A 23,676-nucleotide genomic window follows, 5' to 3' on the forward strand; every position below is an offset into this window, starting at 1 on the left:
ATATTTAATACCTTATCTATATATAATATAATATATTTTATATATAGATAATCGCCTTATTTAAATATTTTGCAGTACTTTATGGTTTTATTATTTTTAATAATTAATTTCTAATTTAAAAATTTTCTGATATATTTTTTTATTACTTGCTACTATAAAAAAGAGAGAAAATAGTTTCTATGCAATTTCTTTGTCATTAAATTTTGTATCCACTAATTTATGTAATTACCTTATACACTTTTACAAATATTATTTACCACTTTTACTTAAAGAAGTATCTTTATAATTTACATACAAAAAAGTATGGAATATTTATTTGTTTTTTATGTTTTTATGTTTTATGTTCTTAAATCTGAACAAATTTACTGCAAGATCGGTCCATTAACCTCAATGATCATTATATTCTTAATATTTTACTTCTTCATTTAATAAAAAAAAGTTTTGTCTGGAAAAAAGTTCTTGTTTGTTTTTGTTCTTGTTTTTTTTCGGATGTGAGGTTATAATACTTCCCAAAGATGCTCAATGGAATATAGATCGGGGGACTGAGCCGGCCATTCAGTTAAATTTTTCATTAGAAACCACTCCTTAATAATTTTGGGATCGTTGCCTTGAAATAACCAACAAAGTGGCATACAATGATTCTACCCTCCACTTGAATCAAAGGTCCAACTTTGGATCGAGAAAAGAATCCCCAAACCAAAAAGCTTCAGCTACCATGTCTAACCGTAGGAATTTGGTACTTAAAATTGTATCATTGTCCCACTGAAAGTCTCACCAATGTTCTACTAAACAGAAAACGATGAGCGACAGAACGACGGTAAACACAAACTAGCGAATTTGTTTAACATTATAACAGATATGAAAAATCCCAATTTTTAAAAATATTCCATACTTTCTTCCACCACTGGATTTTATAAATATTTGACGTAAAAACTTTTGTAGCCTAAACAATACTGACAGAAAATGTTACTAGATTATTTCCACAAATATCATTTAATTAGTAAGCTAAAAAAAGCCGGACCTTTTTCAAATCGCCGTAATATCAGCGAGGGCTAATTAATGCGAAAACGCTCACGAAATCCGAAGCATTCGGCCTGGGACCTCCGCACATCCCATACCATCCCGTCCCATCATAGGGTAATAAAAGAAAGGTCCGGGCGGACGATCAGATGGGGCACTTAGCCGCTAACAAGTGTCCACCGTTCTCCATAAAGAGTGAAATTAATGCCGGGGCCGCGGGCCCGTTAATGTCTCTAATCTGATGCGCCCCGGCAGTTAAGGCTCGCGGAATCTCGCATCTATTAATTCTGCGGACCGGATCGTATATTAGCGGACACAATGACTCTTGTGTTCGCGCAGAAGAGAACCAGAAGAGCCGGCGGACAACGCCGGATCACCGCTGGATCCGCTCAATCCTGCCGAGGTGCAGAGGTTACTGCACGGGATTCACTTGCACGCTTCTTTGGTGGCGCCTACATTTATTCATTTTTTTTTTGTTTTTGTTAATCTGAGATTATTTTTATTATTGTCTGATATGTAATTGCCGCAGCGGGATTATAAGACCCGGCTAATAATTATGTTCTACCTAATAAGGATAATTGATAGCAAATTGTTGTGTAATCAGATTCAACAATATTATTTTCTTTATAAGTGCATGTTGTTAATTATTAATAAACATTTCAAACGTGCAATTCATAATATTATGCTAACCAAATAATAATTATAAAATTGTGTTTATTACTTGTGACCTACCAGTAAACCGGCACTATATATTGAAATTTCTTGTTGGTGGGTTTAGTGGGTAGATATTTCAAACTAGTCACACTAGTCACAAAATTGTGATCTCTCAAGGCTGTGAAAATACAAATAATAGTTATAATGATCAAAAAGATCCAAGGATAATGATTAGCAAATTGTTGTCTATTGAGATATAAAAATAGGTCATTGTTGGTGTTGTGGTCAATTAAAAGTAAATATTTGTAACGTATTAATCATGATATTAACCTAATTAAAAAAATAATTATTAAAATTATCTTATAAACTCAAAACTGAAAATCTAAAAAATAGTTATAATTGTTAAAAAGAAGCAATTTAATTAAAGCATGTTGTCAATCATATATTTTCCAAGTCCTTGTGAATGGTCACGAAAGCCTCAACCTTTACATATTTGCAAGATTATCCTAATTAAATAATTATTTAAAAAATGTCTTTATTATGTTGATATTCGTGAGCTCTCGAAGCTGTATACATCAAAATATTTTTTTAGATGCTTGTTGTTCATTAATTATAAATATTTTAAATGTAATGTTTAAATGTTTGTTGTTGTTCAAAAAGAAGTAATTAACCAAAGCATATTGCATATATTTTCCAACTCCTTCTAGATAAGTCACTACTCTAACTTCTACGTTTCAATCTTTCCCAATTAATTAATCTTCAACAAGACAATCACAAAATATATTCTTTCAAGAGTATAATATCAGATTTTTGTATATCAAATACATCAAAATGTTTTTAGATGCTTGTTGTTCATTAATAATAAACATTTTAAATAAACTGTTTGTAATATTATTCGAATTAAATAATTGTTTAAAAAATTGTTTTTTTTATTGACATTTGTGAGTTCTCGAAGCTGTGAAAACTCAAAAATATGTATAATGTTCATATAGAAGTAATTAACCAAAGCATATTGTCTATCATATATTTTCCAGCTCCTTCTAGATAAATCACTACTCTAACTTCTAGTTTTCAGTCTTTTCAAATAATTAATTTTCAACAAGACAATCACAAAATATATTCTTTCAAGAGTATAATATCAGATTTTTGTATAATCAAATACATCAAAATATTTTTTTAGATGCTTATTGTTCATTGATAATAAACATTTTAAATATTTTGTTTGTAATATTATCCCAATTAAATAATTATGTGAAAAAATGTTTTTATTAGTTGACATTTGTGAGCTCTCGAAGCTGAAAACCCAAAAATAGGTATAATGTTCAAAAAGAAGTAATTAACCAAAGCATATTGTCTATCATATATTTTCCAACTCTTTCTAGATAAGTCACTACTATAACTTTTACTTTTCAGTCTTTCCAAACTAATTAATCTGCAACTAGACAATCACAAAATATATTTTTTCAAGAGTATAATATCAAATTTTTATATAATCAAGTGCATCAAAATATTTTTTAGATACATGTTGTTCATTAATAATAAACATTTTAAATGTACTATTTGTAATATTATCCCAATTAAATAATTATTTAAAAAGTTGGTTATTAGTTGACATTTGTGAGCTCTCGAAACTGTGAAAACCCAAAAATAAGTATAATATTCATAAAGAAGTAATTAACCAAAGCATATTGTCTATCATATATTTTTCAACTCCTTCTGGATAAGTTACTACTCTAACTTCCACGTTTCACTATTTCCAAACTAATTAATCTTCAACAAGACAATCACTAAATATATACTTTCAAGTGTATAATATCAAATTTTTGTCTAATCAAATACGCCAATATTATTTTTTTGTAGATGCTTGTTAATTAATAAAAGATATTTTAAATGTACGACTCGTAACATTACACTAACTAAATGGTAGTTAATCAAATATTTATTGCCAATAACATATTTCCATCTTCTTGAGAATAAACTAATATACGAACCCCAAGGATTCATTTTCTCCGAACTAATTAACCTTCAGCGACACAATTACAAAACATATTCTTCCAATTTCCTTGCGCCTTTAGACGATTCGTACAAGCGTGAAATTTGAATTTACTTCCGGTAATCCAATTCCAGTAAGAAGGAAAATTTATGTACCCCAACGTGAATGTTAGACGTTATGCGATTGTTGTGTATGTTTGATGTATTTGTTCAAAAGAGTCAGCGTCTCATGGGATGGGACAGATGATCGTCCATTACCATGGGGACCACTAATCGTGGAATGACAACAGCTCATCAAATTTTAACGGGTTGGGGGCGAAACACGCCCTTTGGGATCGTATCGGGTCTGTGACGAAAGGATGACATAATACAAATGAATTCAAAGTAAATATTTTGATACATATCTGTCGTGGATGTTTGTATTCATGTTATATTGGGGAGTACAAAGCCATAAGGGGATCCCACCTATTTATTATTAGCTGGAATTGGCATATACTAAAATGGTAATACATTAGTAATAAAATTGTTAACTCTGCTAGGTTTTCGAGATATAAAATAACACAGTTATCCAATTTCCGTCATTAGCGCCAGCCATAAAAATATGGAATTCCATCAAACGACTTTATTAATACTCAAAAACGCTGTGAGATCATGATATTTCGGATCATCATTTCCTGTTGTCTACGATCGAATAATAAACAACGACGATGATATTAATTAAGAAATGCCAAGCCGTAAAACTCGAAGAATAATTAAAACATTCGGTTACACAATTGTCTTTCATAATATCATATTTGTGATATAAAAATTCCGTAAACAGGTTTTTGTAGTACACAGTGTTCAGGTGTCAATTTCCTCCTCTTCGTGTTGCTATCTTGGAAGATTTTGTTATTAGTTATTCACATCTGAAATTAATTATAGAAGCTACTTAATTAATGCATACGATAAATCACCGAATTATTAACTAATTAAGCAATTTAAATCGATAAACATCTTAAGACTGTGATTTACAATATAATTGGTCTTGAACCCTAAACGGATCTAATTTAAAAACTAAAATACAAAAGTTCACAATTAAATAGGCCTATTAATTAGTTTTATTAACAATTAGCTCCGGTGATACAAGGTTCAACACGAAATGTATAATTTTATTTGAATCAACTTGTTTCAGCTTAATTACTGGAACATGTTCTCTTTTATAATTACATGCGTTTTACTTAAGTAAGATGTGCATAAGTACGTACATTTTTTGAGATTGTTTAGTGTAATTATGAAATTATTTTTAAAATGGTAATTATTCGCGTCAAAACATAAAATGAAAAATTATATTATTTAGATGAATTACTAGTTTTTTGTTTAATTGAATATGTAACTGCCATTAACAACAAAAACTCGTCTCATATTTAATAAGGCAATTAAAATCAATTTTATGTTATATTTTTATATCATAATATGCATTTAAATACAGTTTTTGACATCATCTATAAAATTGTTTATCAAATTCCAAATTTTATATTAAAATCTGCCTAGAGTCTCTTACGATTTTGTTCTGCGCAGTTGTCTTATGGTTTTGTATTGCGCAGCTACGTACATGTTTGTGTCTTTGTAAAACGTATTTTTTGTTTATTTATGGCAGGTACGTTTAAGAATAATAATGTTTATAAATAAATTTAAAAGAACTAGCACAAAAAGAATCAAAGATACAAATAAAATAGGAATAAAAACTTGTAATGTAAATGGGTAGTATTAAAAAAAGAAAATGAGAAATGTTATTTAAATGATTAGCTATATTCTGCTTAATTAACTATACTACTATCCTTAATTCCAAATTAGTCTTTATTCTAATGTTTGAAGACTTTATCTAATTTGCTGCGAAGACTGTTAAATTTTTTATAAAGTATTTATTACTTTTAATATAATTTTTAGTATCTTTTACATGTATGAGTCAAAAATTAAATTTAAATAAATCAGCAGTAAAAGTTTAATTATGCAAATAAAGATCGTGGAACATAATGTTTTCAAGAGTTTTCTTGTTTGTTTAAAGTTATTTATGAAGCTTTTTCTTTATAGAACATAAATAAGAAGCATGGGTATTTAAATTATATGAAAATGAATGAATATAAAATGTTGAATTGATGCAATTGAAAATTAGTTAGAATATAATCATTTTAATAATTTAATTTAATAATAATAAGATAAATCCAATTATTCAGTGCTTTCAGTACTAAAAGAGGCAAACATTAGAACTGCAAATAAATTTAAACCAATAATATTCTAATTACTATGCACAACTTTCCGTTCATCGAAAACTCCATTATGTAATTAGATGGTCAAAGGAGGACGACACAGAGAAATTGGACGGCGAATTATTCCTTTGCCTCCCATAACTCGGCAGCGGCCGACAAAGATTGATCACGGAGCCGGTCGACGGTGCGACAGTTGTAGGACGAGGGCAATTACTTGATTATCTTTCAATAACTCCGTCACAATACCCGGTGATTTCTCGCTCTCTTTCATTACCCTCATTGTTTTCGTCCTTTGTGACGACCTCGCCCATTTTTCGCGCCGATCAACGAAATGATAGGCCTGTGACAGTTGGAAAAGGGCATTCACGACTTTAGATGAACTCCGGGGAAGTTGGAAAATGCAAATTCGATGCTTCTTTGAGTGGATTACAAAGGGGGTAGAATATTGTTGCTCTAATTTTCAAGGAAGTTATCTTGAAATTTCTATATAATACTTTCTAAGTACTAAAAACTAATAATATTGAATTGTAATTAACAAACAAAATGAATAAGTTTCGTTGGTTTTTCAGAATTTATTTCACATCCATGTGTAATTTCGTAACAGTGCAATTTTCCGTATGTCGTTCTCGACCTTAATTCCACGCCGAATTTTATGTCCCGCATCTCCGTTAAATCGCAATTAAAAAAACATTCGCCGCCTCAATTAGCGGGAAAAAACGACCGTCACAATCTCCATACCCGGTCTACGTATCGGCTGATTGATGTCCGACAGTGGCAACTGTTGCCAAAAGGACGATTACGCCTAGCAATTTGTATTCTCCTGATTTATATTTAATCCTTTCAAAATGTTGCAACTCTTAATCAATTGTATCAAAACAGAATTCCTCCCCCACAACACTGGGATGTATTTAGAGGCGGATTCAAATTGTCTAACCCTTTCAGGCGTGTACCCGCCAAACTAATACTGCCTCTATTCAATTACGGGATGAATAGGATGGATATTACAAGGTCAATGATAGGGGTGGGCACAAAGTTCCTGCAAGGTTTATTATTACGAATCTGGGATAAATATACATTTACATTAGCCATTTACAAGAGCAGTGACATTAAAGTCTAAACAAGAATGTAATCAATTTAAGATTACCCCGAAAATTCCCGCAATAATCCGTCTGTTTCTCAAAGAATTACAAGCTGTTAACACAATAAAATTAGAATCGTTCTCAAGCATCTCATTTTAAATTCAAAAATTATGTAAATCTGAATGAATTATTTATAAATTTGTCTATGATATCGTTCATTTCCTGCAATGGTCAAATTCATTAAAATTCCGACTTGTGCACCTCTACACATGTAATATAAACAATAACGTGACCCAGGCAATAAGTCGCGGAGAATACCCGCGATGTTTTATGGCTGCGTTTATTAAGTTTTACATTTCATTACAATAAATCACTTGTACCGTGCCGTACTGGTCGAATTCCATATTATTTTATGTCGTTGTGACATAACACTAGATTTATCACGGGTTTTCTGGAGGAATTTCTGGCTAATGAACACTCAAAATATCACAGAGTTTACTAAAGTCAAGAACATGTTTTCTTTCTTGGAATATTTAGAACTTAAAATTTGAATATTTTAGAGTTACGTTTTGTGTTGCTCAGGGTTATCATGTTTTGGATATTTTATCGATAACTGCCTATTATTATATGTCATATTGATGTTACATCAGGATAGTATTTGAAGCATTTTTGATTAATCCACATTCAATGTTTAACAAATAAAAAAAGTATGTAAGATATTTTGGAATTATTTTTTGTATTCTTCCTGGTCCTCATGATTTGTCACCTGGAGCATATAAATAATTGGGTATCACCTATTAATAAATAAAAAGAAATAAGATTGGCCATCGTGACCTAATATCAATAACTGGAGATATAATCCCTTCAAAATATAAAATTTTATTGAATATTTTGGAGTTATGTTTTGTATTGTTCAGGGTTATCATGTCTTTGATATTGTTATCAGGAGTTTATCCATAACTGTCTATTATTATATGTCATATTGATGTAAAATCAGAATAGTCTTGGTGGAATTTTTGATTACTTAACATTCAAAACTGTTTAAAAATATCAGTATGTAAAGATTTATTTGAGTTATTTTTTGTATCCTTCCTGGTCTTCATGATTTGGAACCTATAAATAATTAGATACGACCTATTAATAAATTTTTATTGAATATTTGGGGACTGTGATTTTTTGTGTTATTCGTGGTCATCATGACTTTGACATTGTTATCTGTGGCCCATCAATAACTGGAGGTCGCCGATTATTTTTAAGCCGCAACATTAGCCGCATAAGAGCTTTCGGAAGTAAAGAATAAGCGTCGCGTTGATAAATTGATGAATTATCTTGGTGAATGGGACGGAAATCTAAACGAAACTATTATTCCTGAAGTGAACAACACTCGAAAACGAAAAGACATGGACCGTATTCCCATGATTAACGATTGAATGCACTCAAGTAAAGGACCAGGCGAGAACACGGAAATTCTTTCTTGTACGGGACTCCGTAAAAAAAAGCAATCGTGTTTTTCGGTTTGCTTTGTGCGACCGACCGGGCATTTGTCAAGCCTTAGTCAATACGGGGCTAATGTATTGTGATTCCTATTAGGGGTACACGGCAAACATTCGAATCGGGGATGCATTACGCTCCCCCGGATCGCTCTCAATGACTGATTACGCGGAACAAATTTACTTATAATTGCCGTCGCTACTTCTGAACGTGGACCCACAATCACTCATTCACTCACTCGATCGATACTAAACTAGGATACATTTTTTTTTCTTTGCCGAAGGAACTTTTATAACTAATTTTCCTTAGGAGTATTTTATATAATTCTTCAAGAACTGAGATAATTAGAAATTCTTTCTTTTATTGTTTTAAAGTTTAGCCTTCATTGACCTTCTTAGCCTTTAATAATATTTTCTATGATTTATCCTGTATTAAGATAATTAAACTTCTGTTGTTTTGAAGTAGGAGCTGCATAGATCTTCATATACTTTAAGAATATTTTGTTTGATTCTTGAAGAGCTGAGACAATTGGAAATTCTTTCTTTTATTGTTCAGTCTTCATTGTCACATCATTTGAGTATTGTTTATGATTCATCAAGAAATAAGACAACGAGACGTTCTTTCTTCTGTCGTTTTGAAGTAAGGTCTTCATATCCTTTAAAAATATTTTCATTGATTCTTCAAGAGCTGAGACAATTGGAAATTCTTTCTTCTATTGTTTTATTGTTCAGTTTTCATTGTCATTCACATCCTTTAAGAGTATTGTCCACGATTCGTCAAGAAATAAGACAACGAGCGTTCTTTCTTCTGTCGTTTTGAAGTATGGACTACATAGATCTTCATATCCTTTAATAATATGTTCTTTGATTCTTCAAGAGCTGAGACAAATGGAAATTCTTTCTTTTATTGTTTTGATGTTCAGTCTTCATTGACATTCACATCCTTTAAGAGTATTGTCTAAGATTCATCAAGAAATAAGACAACTAAACGTTCCTTCTTTTGTCGTTTTGAAGTATGATCTACTTAGAGCTTCATATCCTTTAAGGATATGTTCTTTGATTCTTCAAGAGCTGAAACAATTGGAAATTCTTTCTTTTATTGTTTTAATTTTAGTCTTCATTGACCCTCATATCCTTTAAGAGTATTTTCTATGATTTATCAAGAAATAAGAAAATTAGACATTCTTTTTTTGTCGTTTTGAGTATGGTCTTCATAGAACTTCATATCCTTTAATAATATTTTCTTTGATTCATCAAAAGCTGGGGCAATTGGAATTTTTTTCCTATATTGTTTTAAAGTTTAGTATTCATTGTCTTTCATATCCTTTAAGAAAATTGTCTGTAATTTATTAATAAATTATTTTATTCTTTCTTCTGTCGTTTTGAAATATGTTTTTAATATATGTTCTTATCCTTTAATCTTCGTATCTTTGTATATTTTTTAACTTTTCAAGAACCTGCGACATTTTGAGTCTTTGAAATTTGATCTTTATTGATAAAACATCTCATTTTGATGTTTTTTCAATAACTACCCTTAATTATTTAACATTATATTTAATTTTTATAAAACATTCTTAGTTTCAAGACTAAAATATGTTTAAAACCTTTGAAAACACGGGAAAAATTTGTAAAAAATGTAAAATATTGGTTGCGGTTGTTTAATTCGGTACGATTTGTAAGTTGTGGGTGATCCTTTGGTAGAAAGCACGTCGGACATTTAAGCGACAGCTGGAGGCGCGTTCGCACGCAGTACGTACCGCGGACCGCGGTGATATGTGACGGTGTAAGTGGACAGGCGCTCGCAGGAACACGGTCCAGGTGACAATTGACAAACCTGAGCTAGTATCCTGCGTGTTCGTGCGTCCTGCTGAGCTATGCGTTACTTACTGCCGACGACTGCATACCGTCCCCCTGCACCTTGTTAGATATTTGTCTCCCGACGAGCTGCACGGATTTTTTACTTGTCGCCGACCATGTAGGAATTCCACAGATAATGGAAAAGGTGTGTGAAACAAACAATGGTATTTTATTGCTTTCTTCCATTGGTCGTCAGTTTTATAATGTACGTGCACGGCCAAGGCTCATTTACCCACTCTGATGTATGTCTCGAGTGTGTTCAGGATTCCGTGGATATGCTGGCTAACATGTAAATTCAATTTGCAATTCACGTCTTTTCTAATGCCTTGGTCCTATCGGCTATACCAAATGGACCTCTCAATTAGAAATGCGTCATAAAGTACCAAGACCTGCCTTTCTTACACACGCATATATAAAATGAAGGATGGAAACGTCTCCGGGCTCCTCCGAAAGGTTAATAAAACGATAAAACACCCAGCTCCAATCATTCAATAGGTGCCTTAGATGTTAATAAATCAAACCCTAAACCTTACTCGTCTTGAACCATTGTCATCATTCATGTTGCCAGCTGGCCCGATTAAGGAGCAATGCAAAAACTTCGTTCCGTTACAACATAAACAATGGAGGACGAAAGTGGACGCGTCCACTGTCACCGCAGCCCCGCGGACAAAGGATCAAAATCATTACGTATTCCTCGGCACGTCCCCGTCGCGTATATCGCGAGGGGTTCCATTTTGCGAAAATAACAATGAGAGGCCGAGCGGAGCTTTGACGACGCCAGATGGGAATCGAAGATACGGTCAAACGGGCATTGTGACGATGTCGCGCCGTGATTAATTGGCTTGTTCCATGAGGAAGCTGCACAGAAGACTTTTTTCATTGTGGAATTATCAATCTTATAATAACATTCCGTTTTGAATCGCTTTAAAAATTTAAATCACGACTGTTGTAAGAAAATAGATTTAAAATATGATGTATATCATTATTTAAATCACGTGTCGTTGCAGTTTTGCAGTTAATTGCCCGAGGATAATTTTAAATCGAAATTAAGACATCAGTGCCACTCAAAAAAAAATTTAAATTTTATCAAACGAATTATGAAACACGGCTATTACGGTTTTATTGATATTGCCCGACTGCGGCTTATCTTAATTAGTTATCATGTCAAGTTTTCATAAATTTCTGGACCGAATTAAGACTAGTAGCTCGAAATGATTGACAGTGGCCACCTGTAGCCGATTGACTGGGCACACTATATATTTCCACAATAACAAGTAAAAATGTTAGCCGGAGATTACCAGATAAAGGTCTCGTTATCAGCATAAATTACTTGAAATTTATGCGCAAGAACAAGCATTAATAAATTAATAAAAAAAAACGGCAAGGAACGAACAAAGTTTCATAACCTTAACGCATGTGACAGTGACAATAAATCTCAAATAATTTATTAGGATAGTGCAAGAGTGGCCATAATCGCACTTAACTAATATAAAAACAACAACGAATTCGCAGCATTTCTGCGTGCAAGGGAAAACGGACGGGAAAAAAATACCGCCTGACAGATAGCCACCAGGGACGACGACAAAAAATCATCTTTGTCTGTTTCTACCAATGTTAATTCTATCGCGCCATAATTCATACAGGTTGTAGCCAGTGTGTTGGTGTCGTATTATAATAAAATACGGGGATACCGCATCTACAACTCATATATCTCGCATGGGTGCAAGAATACCTCTACGTTTTTTCCTTTTCGTTTCTTCGGACACGATGAAGAATTCGCACGTTAATAGAATGAGAGTCGAGGCGTTCTAATAGATTCGCAACTGTGTCGGTAAGATTAAAGTATCTAGTTATAAGTTTTATTTTTTTAATGCAACAACCAAAACATGTTCGAGAAAAATTCACACATTAAATGAATCAACGTTCTATATATGTTTACTAAACTAAAGAAATAAATTGTACGTAATAAATATTTATCGATATTCTACTACTTTAGTCAAATTAATAGGATAAGGGTCACCTCCATTTACAGAAACTCACAGAGGTCATAAAAAATGATTTTTATATACATTAATACCATAAATAAAACAAGTATAATACATGTTTAATATTCTTCAAATTATATGTAGATTTTTAGAGTATGAGAGAGATAATACAAAAAATTAAAACATTGTTTTAATATAAATCATTTCAGTCTTTTCTGACAAAATGAATAAGTTAAACCAACAACCTAAATTAATTAAATATTTTTCAATTTAGGGAAGAGTTTAGATATTATAACAAGATCTAAATTGCGAATATTGTAGAATTTGAGTTAATTTGTTTCAGTCCTTACTGATAAACTTAAGATATTATACCAAGTTCCTTGATAAGTGTATAAATATTTTTTAATTCAGTGAAGAAAATAAAAGAATCCGCAGAATTTGAGACAATTCCTTTCAGTTTGTGAAGATTTTAGGCATCAACAACAGCAAGCAGTAGCAATAGGAACCAAATTATACCCATTATAAGGAAAACGAAATTGTATATTAAAAATATACATCCATATATATCCATGTAGTCAATAAGAATTCAGAAACTAGTAGAATCTGAATCGATTTGTTTTAGTCCCCTAACTCAATGAAAAATTTAGAAACTAGTAGAATAACAGTCGTTTCAGTCTAACAAATTTAAGAATTTAGTCTCCTAACTCAATGAAAAATTTAGAAACTAGCAGAATAAAAGTCGTTTCAGTCTAACAAATTTAAGAAATTAAACCAAGAATCTAAATAAGTATATTAAATATTTTTTTTTCCAGTGAAGAAAATAGGCATTTCAATAAAATTGAGAATTTATGCATCATAACAGGAACTAAATTGAGAACATAAATAATTCAATATTCATCTAGTCATCAACCTAAATAAGTGTATTAAATATTTTTCAGGTCAGTAATGAGTTTAGGCATCATAACAAGAACTAAAGTAAGTATATTAAAAATTCAATTCTTATTCTAGATAATGAAGAATTCAAAAACTGTAAAATTTGAAATTAAATCTTTTCTGATAAATTCGAAAAATTGCATCAAGACAAGTGTAACATATTATTGTGTATTTATTAGTTCAGTTCAGTAAGGAATTATAAAATGATACTTAAGTGGTTTTATTTAATTCAAATTTTATTGTTTAGTTGACACTGAATAATTAAAAAGTAATAAAGCAAAATCTTAACTATAAAATAACAAACATCTTATATAACAAAATGATTATGGTTAAATTTGTAATTCATATATGTAAATCATCGTAATTGAGATGTTCAAACCTACGTACTCTTCAGCGATAAACTATTTAAATTATTGCACGGTAGCTGAAAAATATTCCCACAAACCCACTTATACAATGGTAACATAATATTTCTATGTAAACTTCTTAAATATCAGACAACTATTACCTACGACCAGGATATCAATAATAAATATTAAGACATTGTATTGTTTTACATTGTAATATCACACAACACGCAAGTTTATTGTTCACCTACCAACGTATTAAGTTATCGAAAGTATCAAATTTTAAATGCGGGGACAGATCTATTAATAATATAATATGTAATAATGGCGACAGTAAGTTAATTAATCACACTTTTGTACAATGCACAAATATGCGGGAAATACGTGTGATATAACAATATTACGTTCGACACCATTACTTTGCTCGTAATTATGTAAATTGGACGTATGTTAAGTTATAGATACAATTTGTTAAATGATTTTGTGTGGTAAAATTTTGCATATGTTAATTGGTCGATAAAACTAATGTTTCTTTACGTTTCCTTAAACTGTTTAATGGAGACTATCAAAAAGTGCAATACAATTAGATGAAGGTGGATAAATGTCATTGATTTTATGTATCCGTTTGAATAGATATTGCCTCGTTAACATTTCCAACTGTTTTGATCATCTCTTGTCACTATATATACTGTATCGGTCGATGATATTAAACAAAAATCTTTTGTAAAGATCAAAGCTGCTTCCACCCATACTTTAGCCTTCCCTACAACGAAGTAAGATAGGAGTCTAATTACATTATTTATGGTGTTCCTCCAATAATTAACAGGTACAGGTTCAGTTTATTAAAACCGCAAGCAACATGCATCAACTCCATCCTCATCCATGTATACCCACTCAGTTCCCATGGTCTCTCATCTGGTAGCAGCTAATGATAGAACAAGAGCAGCATTTGTATTCTTAACACTTCTTCCGCGTGTCGCCCGAAGGTTTTTCGGGCGTTAGCCGGCTTCCACGGCGTTGTGTGTGTGTGAGCAGTGACTTGCACCGTGGATGGTTTGGGGCTAATCGCCACTGACCGCTAATGGTTCGCTCGACGTCGCTACCGTTCCTATCTTGCCACTTCTTCAATGGGATTTTTTTTATCTCGGTGACTTGCATTATTCATAAATCATTCAGCGGGTTCGAGGTGGTACACCCACAACGCGTGTCGGCGAGGATCAACCCATGACGAAGAACAAAACAAAGATCAAGTTCGAAACCTTTCGGAAATTATGGATTAGTACAACAATTTATGCTGGTATTTTTGTGTCTTGCAGTTTTCATCGGCACATATTCGTTTTGCAGTGCGAATGAAGCCAAAAAGTCGAGAACATACCCGAGCCATTTGTATCGACAATTAAAACCCCGAATACAAAGGCCCTGCGTTTATATAAGGACATAAAATTAATTATCATTAATTGACGATATTATTTACTATCAGGTTCCTTTTGTACCTGCAACGTAGCCGGTACATTAAAAGGTTTATTCGGTATTTAAAATCCCATCACATTATCAGCAAACAAATGATAGACAGTGGCTTTTACTGAAAAGCGGTACAATACAAAGGGGACAATGTTGGATTTATGCTCGTATCCCCTCAGATATTTATTCACTGCCGCATTATTCCACTCATCAATTGTGTTTCTTTGTGGGTCCATCTGTGTGTGTATGGGCCGAAATAGGGGGGGAATTTCATCCACGCTGTGGCATGTCCTGACATCGCTGACCTTTTAAATTCTGCACAGGTGAGCGACTTGGAGTCGTCCTTTTGTGCGCTGACCCTTTCGCACAATAAAGATATCACAGGTATTTCTGGGATTTGTTATTCTAATTCCGAGCGGATTGAACCTTATTGTGCCAGTATGCTAATGAATTGTCTACGCACTTTTTTCACTTCGGACTTCCTTTAAAATCACTGTTGTCGGGGACATTGAAGATTTCAATTTACATTTTTTATTGCGAAACATGTTTAATGCCGCGTACAGTTCGCATTCACAGGCACAACCTTTATTGTTAATAAGGAGTAAACTGGAAATGCTTAAAATCATCAGAGAGAAATTTGCCTAATAATTAGTTAGTTCTGGCTTACGGAATCGTTTGTTGGTTTGTATTTGTAGTTTAATGCCTGCGCCTCGAGAGGAAGTTGATGAAACGACGAGGGGGAACTTATTAGGGAATGTGAAGGAGTTTGTGTCTTCTTTGTACAACTTAGCGCTGTTTGTTTCTATTTAGGTAAACCTCTTCGTTCCTTTTGATTTTCCATCAGAAGCTTCATTTACTGAATAGTTGTTGGTTAGTCTCGTTCGGTCTCAATGGAAACCCGAACTTTCATTATTCAACTTACTTATTTGTGATTGGTTGTTTGCCGGCGCAATCTTCCTTATGTAAGATTTATTTACGTAAGATAACATTTCGATTGATCTAGTTCCCCCTTTGAATTTCACTTTGTTTTCTCATCCTATTCGTCGGGGCATAAGTTTCTGAATTAACCAGTTCTGTAATGTGTCTTTGCGCTGTATTTAACTTCCCATGAGAAATCTCAATTATGTCAATCGTAATTGTTCCTCATACACAAACATTCATTATCCAACTGATTATCGAATATTTAATATGTATTAATTTGATATAAATATATTAAACAATGTTAATGTATTTAATAATCAAGGTGACCTCTTATAGTCATTTTTTAAAACTCAAACTTTCTTGGCGCATCCGCCATTTTACAGCAAGACTCCTCAATAAAAACTGTTTTTTTTTTTAAATTATAAAAAAATGAAAGTGTAAGAAATTAAATTAGGGCCGGAACCTTGTTACATTCAATTGACTTTTCGTCGTCCGATCCCCTAGCTGACATCACCTTTGGTCCATTATTCTCGTCGCTAACTAAGTTTCCGAAGTTGCCGGGCCCGATGTTTCGGGAACTGTTTCCCAGAGACAATGGAGCAATCAATAGGGTAATGAGAGGATAGCAGATCTAATTATCGGTGCGGTCAGCGCCGTCCTACCCTTCTAAAGATATCGACAGACGTCCCCCTAAGTGGTCGCAACATTCAATTACACGTTGTCACTTTCCACCAAGAATGACAGTCGATTTCAAGCCTTGCACCTTGACGATACACCAGCTGATACACCTTTTTGTTCTTGTTCGGTGAGGGACCAATTTCAGTGCCGGTGGTTGCATCTAGTCATCAACGACAGTTTAATTCGATAGTGTGCACTGAACATCAGAACCGAAGTGTCTGGTAAGACGACAAAAATTATCGACCAATTTATCATCGTACCACCACATTTTTTTTTTGCATCGCTTATCGAATGGCGGAACGGTGCGATCTGAAGCGCGAGATCGTCTCCGTTGGACGAGTTCGATTTGATTGACTCGACAATGGGACGGCGGCGTTCACCAGTTCAGCAGCCCCCGTGTGCCTGTGAACAATGGGGCCCCGGGTCCCGCAGTCATTACCTGAAGGCAACGCCGCTGAGATAAGCGCTGATGGAAGGCTGACAATCTGAATTATGTCCTTTCTTGCGCGGACATTAGGGAATCGTTCGGTTTGCGGTCGGTGATGAGGTGTCTTTCGTGTCTTCAGCGGCCTTCGGGCGGGCACAAAGTGTGCCGACAACGGTTCCGTTTTTGTGGCCTTATGGGTTTTATCAATGGACACGCTACAGATATAATGATAATTTGTTCATAACGCTGAGGACGGAACACTCTTCTCTCTTGTTTATCCACTCCTGAATGTTAGAAGCTTGGTTAATTAAAATGATGAACTGAAAAATACATCAATTTCTAAACTCTTTGTTATTGTGACCATTCTTCCAAACTTGTTTCAAATTCCTTCTAGGCACGATGAGTAATCCCCAGACCGTGATCGAATCTGGATCAACCCCGCGTGTGGGTATAACATCGCACGATAAAATCAATCTCAATTTCACGCTAACATGTTAACAAAACCGTCCCATCGAAAAAAAATGAACCCAGCAACTCGAGTCCAATTAATATTCAGATACACGATGGAAAAATTAGATGCGTTGGCCGCGACTGGACGTATAGCCGGCGACCCATTATAATTAATTACCTCGTGCGATTGTTCAATTTCACATGTCCGTTTTTGTTGGTGGGGTTTCGTAACCGCGACTTTCAATCCAATCGACCGATTACATATAAATTAGGACGCCTTAAAACAAACAAGTGCATCATCGGAACAGTGGATTCCGTGAGAAATTTCTCGACTGGTACCAGACCATTTAGATTTGAAATAAGCAAGCAATGTTTTAATTAGGATCGTAAAACTGAAGAAGTAAATACGGAGATAATGCATGAGCTGTTTATTATTGGTAATAATAAAATTGTTTGCCGTAAATAGGTAATTAAAATTTTTCCAATTAAATGGAAGAGCTTTGAGTCAAGGTCCGGCATCGCAAAACTATTCAATAACTTTAACATTTAAGATAACTATATCATTTTTGTTTTATTACGCCATTCAGAATCTAAATATGGATATATATATACACCTTCATTAGTCAGCTCTTATTTATACATATTTACATATCTTGAATCAGAGAACTAATTTTGAGAGGAGTTCAAAAATTTCTCTTCTCTATCTCGGCTTGTGCAACCACCGGTTAAGAAGTAAATTTTAAAAACTGGTAAATAAATAATACCAATTATGAAGGAAAAGAAGAATATATAAATATATAATACGCATTTATAATTGATCGAATATTGTTATGAAACAGCTTTGTTGTTTTCACCTCGTTGAAGAGATTGACCGCGTTTGTCTTGGGCCCGGTACAAGCGATCGTTTTCTTCGCTCCGCATCATTATAGGTAATCCCGCTGGAGTGAAAAAAAAACGATGGTATTAATAACCAAAAACGTCCGAACGACCGCGCTGGAATGACACGGACGACTTTCCGGCCAATCGACCGATTACATATAAATTAGGACACTTAAAACAAACAAGTGCATCATCGTCAGCCGCGAAGACACTTCCAAGCGAGCCCGAAGTAAATCCACTTGTTCCAAGACCTGCCCGACTGCTCGATCTACCTGAGTATGCTTATGTGGCCCCCACCAGACACGCTCTTCGCTTCATATGATCAGTGTAAGAAGCAGCCTCCAAGTGATAGCACGCGGGCCAAAGCTGAGATCATTGCATGTATGGCCATTTCTTAGGACTGGGTACCCGGGACACCCTTTGCGTGGACCATGATTGAATTAAGCACGATAGATTAGTTGTTTTTTTTTTCTAGTTGTAGACAGTTTATGCACTCTTCTATTTAGTGACTCTGGTCTTTGGTCTAGTGTTTTGACTCTGCTTTCCGCCACTTAGTGACGAAACTTTAACCCCATAGTGATTATTGTTTTGTTTTGTATGTGTCTGTTGTTCTGTGCCATATACAATCTTGTTGGCTGTCACTGTTGTCGAGTCTCAAATTTATAGGAATTGGCACTCACCTGCTCTTTTGACACAGGTAAGTGCATGCATATGGGGTTAAAGTCACGTGGTGCTCTCATATTTTGTTTGTAAACACACACCTTTTGAACATTACGATGGAATTTTCTCCGATAACGTTTACTATGCAATTTATTGTGGTATTAGTATGGTTATTAGTAAGGAAGGATTCGATCAACAGGTGTATTTTGAAAAATCATCATAATTACATTTTAATTGTTGAAATTTATTCGACTATACAAGTGACAATAATAAGTTAATAACTTAATGAGAAATTTTCTTCCGCAATCAAAGTTGATTAAGCTTGAAATTAAGATATGAAGATATAAAAATACATACATATGTAAAAAAAAGCAATTTCTACAACTTTATTACTTATATTTATTAATGTAAAATTAAGCATATGTTTAAATCTATTTTTTAACATGAATAATATTAAAAGCCTAAATTAATTTAAAAACATTAATGTTTATTGCCGTGTTTTCTTCAACAATATTTTAAAACACGTTAACATTTATATAAACAATATTTTAACCTTTACATCAGTTGGTATTGTAAATTATTTGCATTTATTTATTGCATGTAACGTTTAGTTCTAATTGTAAAATGTTTATGAACTTCTGTTTACGTATTTAAACTATTGTTAAGAAAGATCTTTTTAATATTATTTTGAAATATCTTCATTTCAATTATTATAGATATTTAAATTATTTTGGTATTATTAATTTAATAGTCCCAATATTTTCATTTTATTCTAATTTAAACATACACTGATAAATTAATTAAATGATAAAACTATATTAATATAAAGTAAAAAATTATTAAAATATATAATAAAGTTTTACTTTGAATATTTTTAGAAATTTTAACGAAAAAAAATTAAATTTGAAAAACTTTTATCAAGTAATATTAAATTAAATAAAATTAAATTTCTGTAATGATCTTTATTGAGTGATAACATCTTAAAGTAATTTTAATTTAAATTGAGTAACAAAATTAATTAATAATTCATTACCACACCACAGATTACCCATAAAAATTACAGACAAATTATTATTTATGTATAAACACAATAACTTTTATTTAATGTTCGTTAAAATTTTGCAAGGAAAAACAATAGACAGGAATTTAAAAATTTTATTTGCACAAATTTAAACTAAATGCTTGCCTAACAACAAGTTAAAAAGCTAATTATGCTGTTTCACAAATTCAACACTTCACTGAACACCAAATCTGATCTAAATTTAATCGAAATACTTCGATCGATCATGGAATTAATTGAACACATTGTTTACACTACAACTCATTATTAAAAAAATATAATTGAAACATTCTAACAGTAAATGTGAAGGATGCATTATTTAATCCAATGTTTGAGATGTTTTATGTTTAATACAAAGTTAGTTTTAAATTTTTTTCTTATAAAAATTATATTGTTGATATTTTTTTTATATAAATTAAGAAAGATAATTTATTTTTTTTAATAATATATTTTTTTATTATGGCACCTAATTTATTTTTTCTTTAAAAATTAGGGTGTATCAAACCTTTTCACATAGAAATATTTCGTTGAAAAAAATATGTACATTTTGAATGATTTATAACAATAAAATTATAAGCATCCGTTAACCCAAATTCGATCGAATTTCACAGTTTGCAACGTCACAACTAAACACTCCCAATAAACTTCGGACAACACATTAATCACATCATTCGAAGATTCTTGGAATTAATTTACCATTTCACTTACAACTTTATTCGAAAACCAAATTAAAATATTCTCACATCTGATGTAAATTGTGTTTAAACGGACGTTTCGTACGCATGTAATTAGTTTGTTTATTGGATTCCTTTGTCAGTATAATGAAAGAATTAAATTGCGGATGAATATGGAAGGCAAATTAAATGTTCTTGAGTTTCGAAACTGAAGCAAAGTTTGTACATTAATGGGATGTCAAAAAGGTATGTTTTCTCGTAAGTAAAAAATTAACTAAAGAAAATACCTCAATTGAATATTACATTATTTTTCTTTTGATGGCCGACCAACCATCTGCTCTTCTTCATAATCAACCTACATCCGTTTCTATTTGCGATTTTATAATGGACGTATTGTGTAAGGATTAACCATTATACACAATATCTGTAATAAAAGCGCTCTTTTTTACAAGCCCAGTTACTTTAGTTAACTTTGCATTATTAAAATGTAATTGCTTGTATAAAAACGTAATTAATCAAGTTAGCAACAAGCCATCAAAGTTGTTACACACATTGCATTAAATTATTCCATTAAATGTCCAAGAAAAGTCTCATTTTAAACTATTAAGTCATTATCGATTAGTGTTCGGTTAACTAGATCACATTTAAATATTCATTAAGTTTTAATAAACCGTTGTCTGAATTATAGAAGAAAGTTTCATATTGATATTTATTTGTTGTAACATTTTTATGCCCCGGGCTGAAATACTTTCCTTGCTTTATACCCATGTCTGCTTTAAGTGAATGTAAAAAAACATCTCGTGTTGTTTACATAATGGAACTTACTTTTCATATTGGAATATTTTAAATATCTGGAAATTATAATCGCATAAATAAGGTGTTTGAGAAACGGTTTAAAACTAACGGTGTCGACATTATTAGGTATTTGTATTAATTAGGGTATAATATTAACAATGTTATATTATAATCCACTTCATCATACATTAACAAATCCTGTCCAATTTGTCAATTTTATCCTTCTACATCAATTCGTTTTTTGCATATTAAGATAAGGATACATTTGATGGCGGTTTCACTTTCAAAATTAAATAATTCTAATCGTCCAATCCCACATGCAAATTAGAATTGGCCAATGAAGTAAAATATTAGAAATATAATGTTAATTAAATATATTTCACCTTTTTTTTAATATTGTTAATGTTAGAGTCCCAATTAATATGTTTTATGTGGTCCTATTCACCTTAAATCACCAAGAGAAGATGGAAAAAATAAAATGTATGACACAATTTTTTCGTTTTAAAGTACATGTGCAAAATTAGTAAGAATCTTTTAATTAGGGAATCTCATTTTTTTTGTTTATAATTTTTTATAAATATTTTTTATTATTTATTTCGATTTCTTTTGTATTTTTGATTTCAATACTTAAACCATTATTAACATTAGAGTCTCAATTAATAAATGTCTTTCAAATCCTTATAAGAAAAAAAATTTAATGATAACTGTAACTCAGAAATAATTTGAAAATAATTTGGTTGTTGCCAAAATATATTTTATATTTAATTAAATATAATTTTAATTTTAACGGAAACCTAATATTACAAATATTTTTTAAGCGAGAATTTTATAATATTTATATTTTAATTATTTTAAATTATTAATTTTTGAATAATAATAGTAATGTTATTAACATTATTTCTAAAAAAAATTCAGAATATTAAAAGACCTTCAATACTGAAATAGTGTAAGTTATAAATATTTTTTAAACAAGAATTGGGTAATTTAATTATTTCAATTATTAATTTTTGAACAATAATATTTAAAAATATTGTTTCCAAAAAAGATTTTACAATTTCAGGAAATTAAAAAACCTTGAAAACTGAAATATTATTATCATAATAAATGTCTTTCAATGCCTTGCAAGGAAAATGCTTCTTATAAAAAGTTATAATTTCTTCATTTATTGTTATATTTATTAATTTTAAACTTTAAAATTATTTCTATTATTTATTTATTTGGATTTCACATAAATTTTTAGATTACTTATATTCTTTCAATTTTTTTTTTGTTATCTTAATAATCTTTGAATTTTCCTTTTTTGAGATTTTTTTAAAATAATTAGGATTTTGAGATTTCCAACATTTTTTAGAAATTAGATAAGTTTATAATTTTTAACTTTATTACTTTCATATGTTTATGATTTTTTAGATATACTTAAATTCTGTTGTTTTTTTTTTTCATTTTTCCAAAATATTTGAGATTTTGAAATTTGATTTATTTAAATATATAAACTAAAAATATTCTTTTCAGAATTTTATATGTCGTAGATTTCATATAAATTTTTATAATTTGCTTTAATTTTTAAAATGTTTAAATTATGTGTAATAAAAAAATTTAAGAAAAAAAATAATAAAAATATTTTTGACATCTACAAAAGGTGTTAAATTATATGTGTATGATTATATTACTGTAACTTTTCCAATTTTTCCTTTTCTTGACTTGTTCTTAATTCTCTAAGATTTTGTAAATATGCAGGTTCCTTAAATTTTTCATATTATAAAATATTATTTAAAATAAAGAATAAATCTGATTTTTTAAATAACGGTGTAAATTTAATTCTAAATATTTATTAAATATTAATTATATATTAAATTCATGTCTTATTTTAGAAATATACAATTTACAATATATCAAAATAAATAATTCATTATAAAAATGCTTACATGAAAAATTATATAAATTATTTGCTGCGATGTTAAATTAAATTTATCTGATTGTATTATTATAATTTTTGTAATTACAAAATTAATATGTTTTATTTTAATTATTTGTCATGAATCTAATTACGTGCGAAACACTTTTTTTA

General features: G+C 31.3%; 1 protein-coding gene across 2 annotated transcripts in view; it reads left to right on the forward strand.

The window, feature by feature from the left end:
* The window catches only part of LOC109601132 (transcription factor Sox-13), a 242,767-nt gene that overhangs the window by 52,042 nt on the left and 167,049 nt on the right, over window positions 1–23,676 (forward strand). The window contains exons 1-2 of one of the 2 annotated variants that reach the window (XM_049969578.1): window positions 11,909–12,169; window positions 13,262–13,298. The exons of the other annotated variant lie outside the window; for it this stretch is intronic. Of the exons in view, the coding sequence (XP_049825535.1) occupies window positions 13,269–13,298 (30 nt within the window). The 5' untranslated portion in view covers window positions 11,909–12,169; window positions 13,262–13,268. Of the gene's footprint in view, window positions 1–11,908; window positions 12,170–13,261; window positions 13,299–23,676 lie in introns of those variants that run through there. 2 annotated transcript variants of the gene reach the window in all.

Source organism: Aethina tumida, chromosome 7 (genome assembly GCF_024364675.1).
Source record: "Aethina tumida isolate Nest 87 chromosome 7, icAetTumi1.1, whole genome shotgun sequence".
In the NCBI taxonomy this organism is placed as follows: Eukaryota; Metazoa; Arthropoda; class Insecta; order Coleoptera; family Nitidulidae; genus Aethina; species Aethina tumida.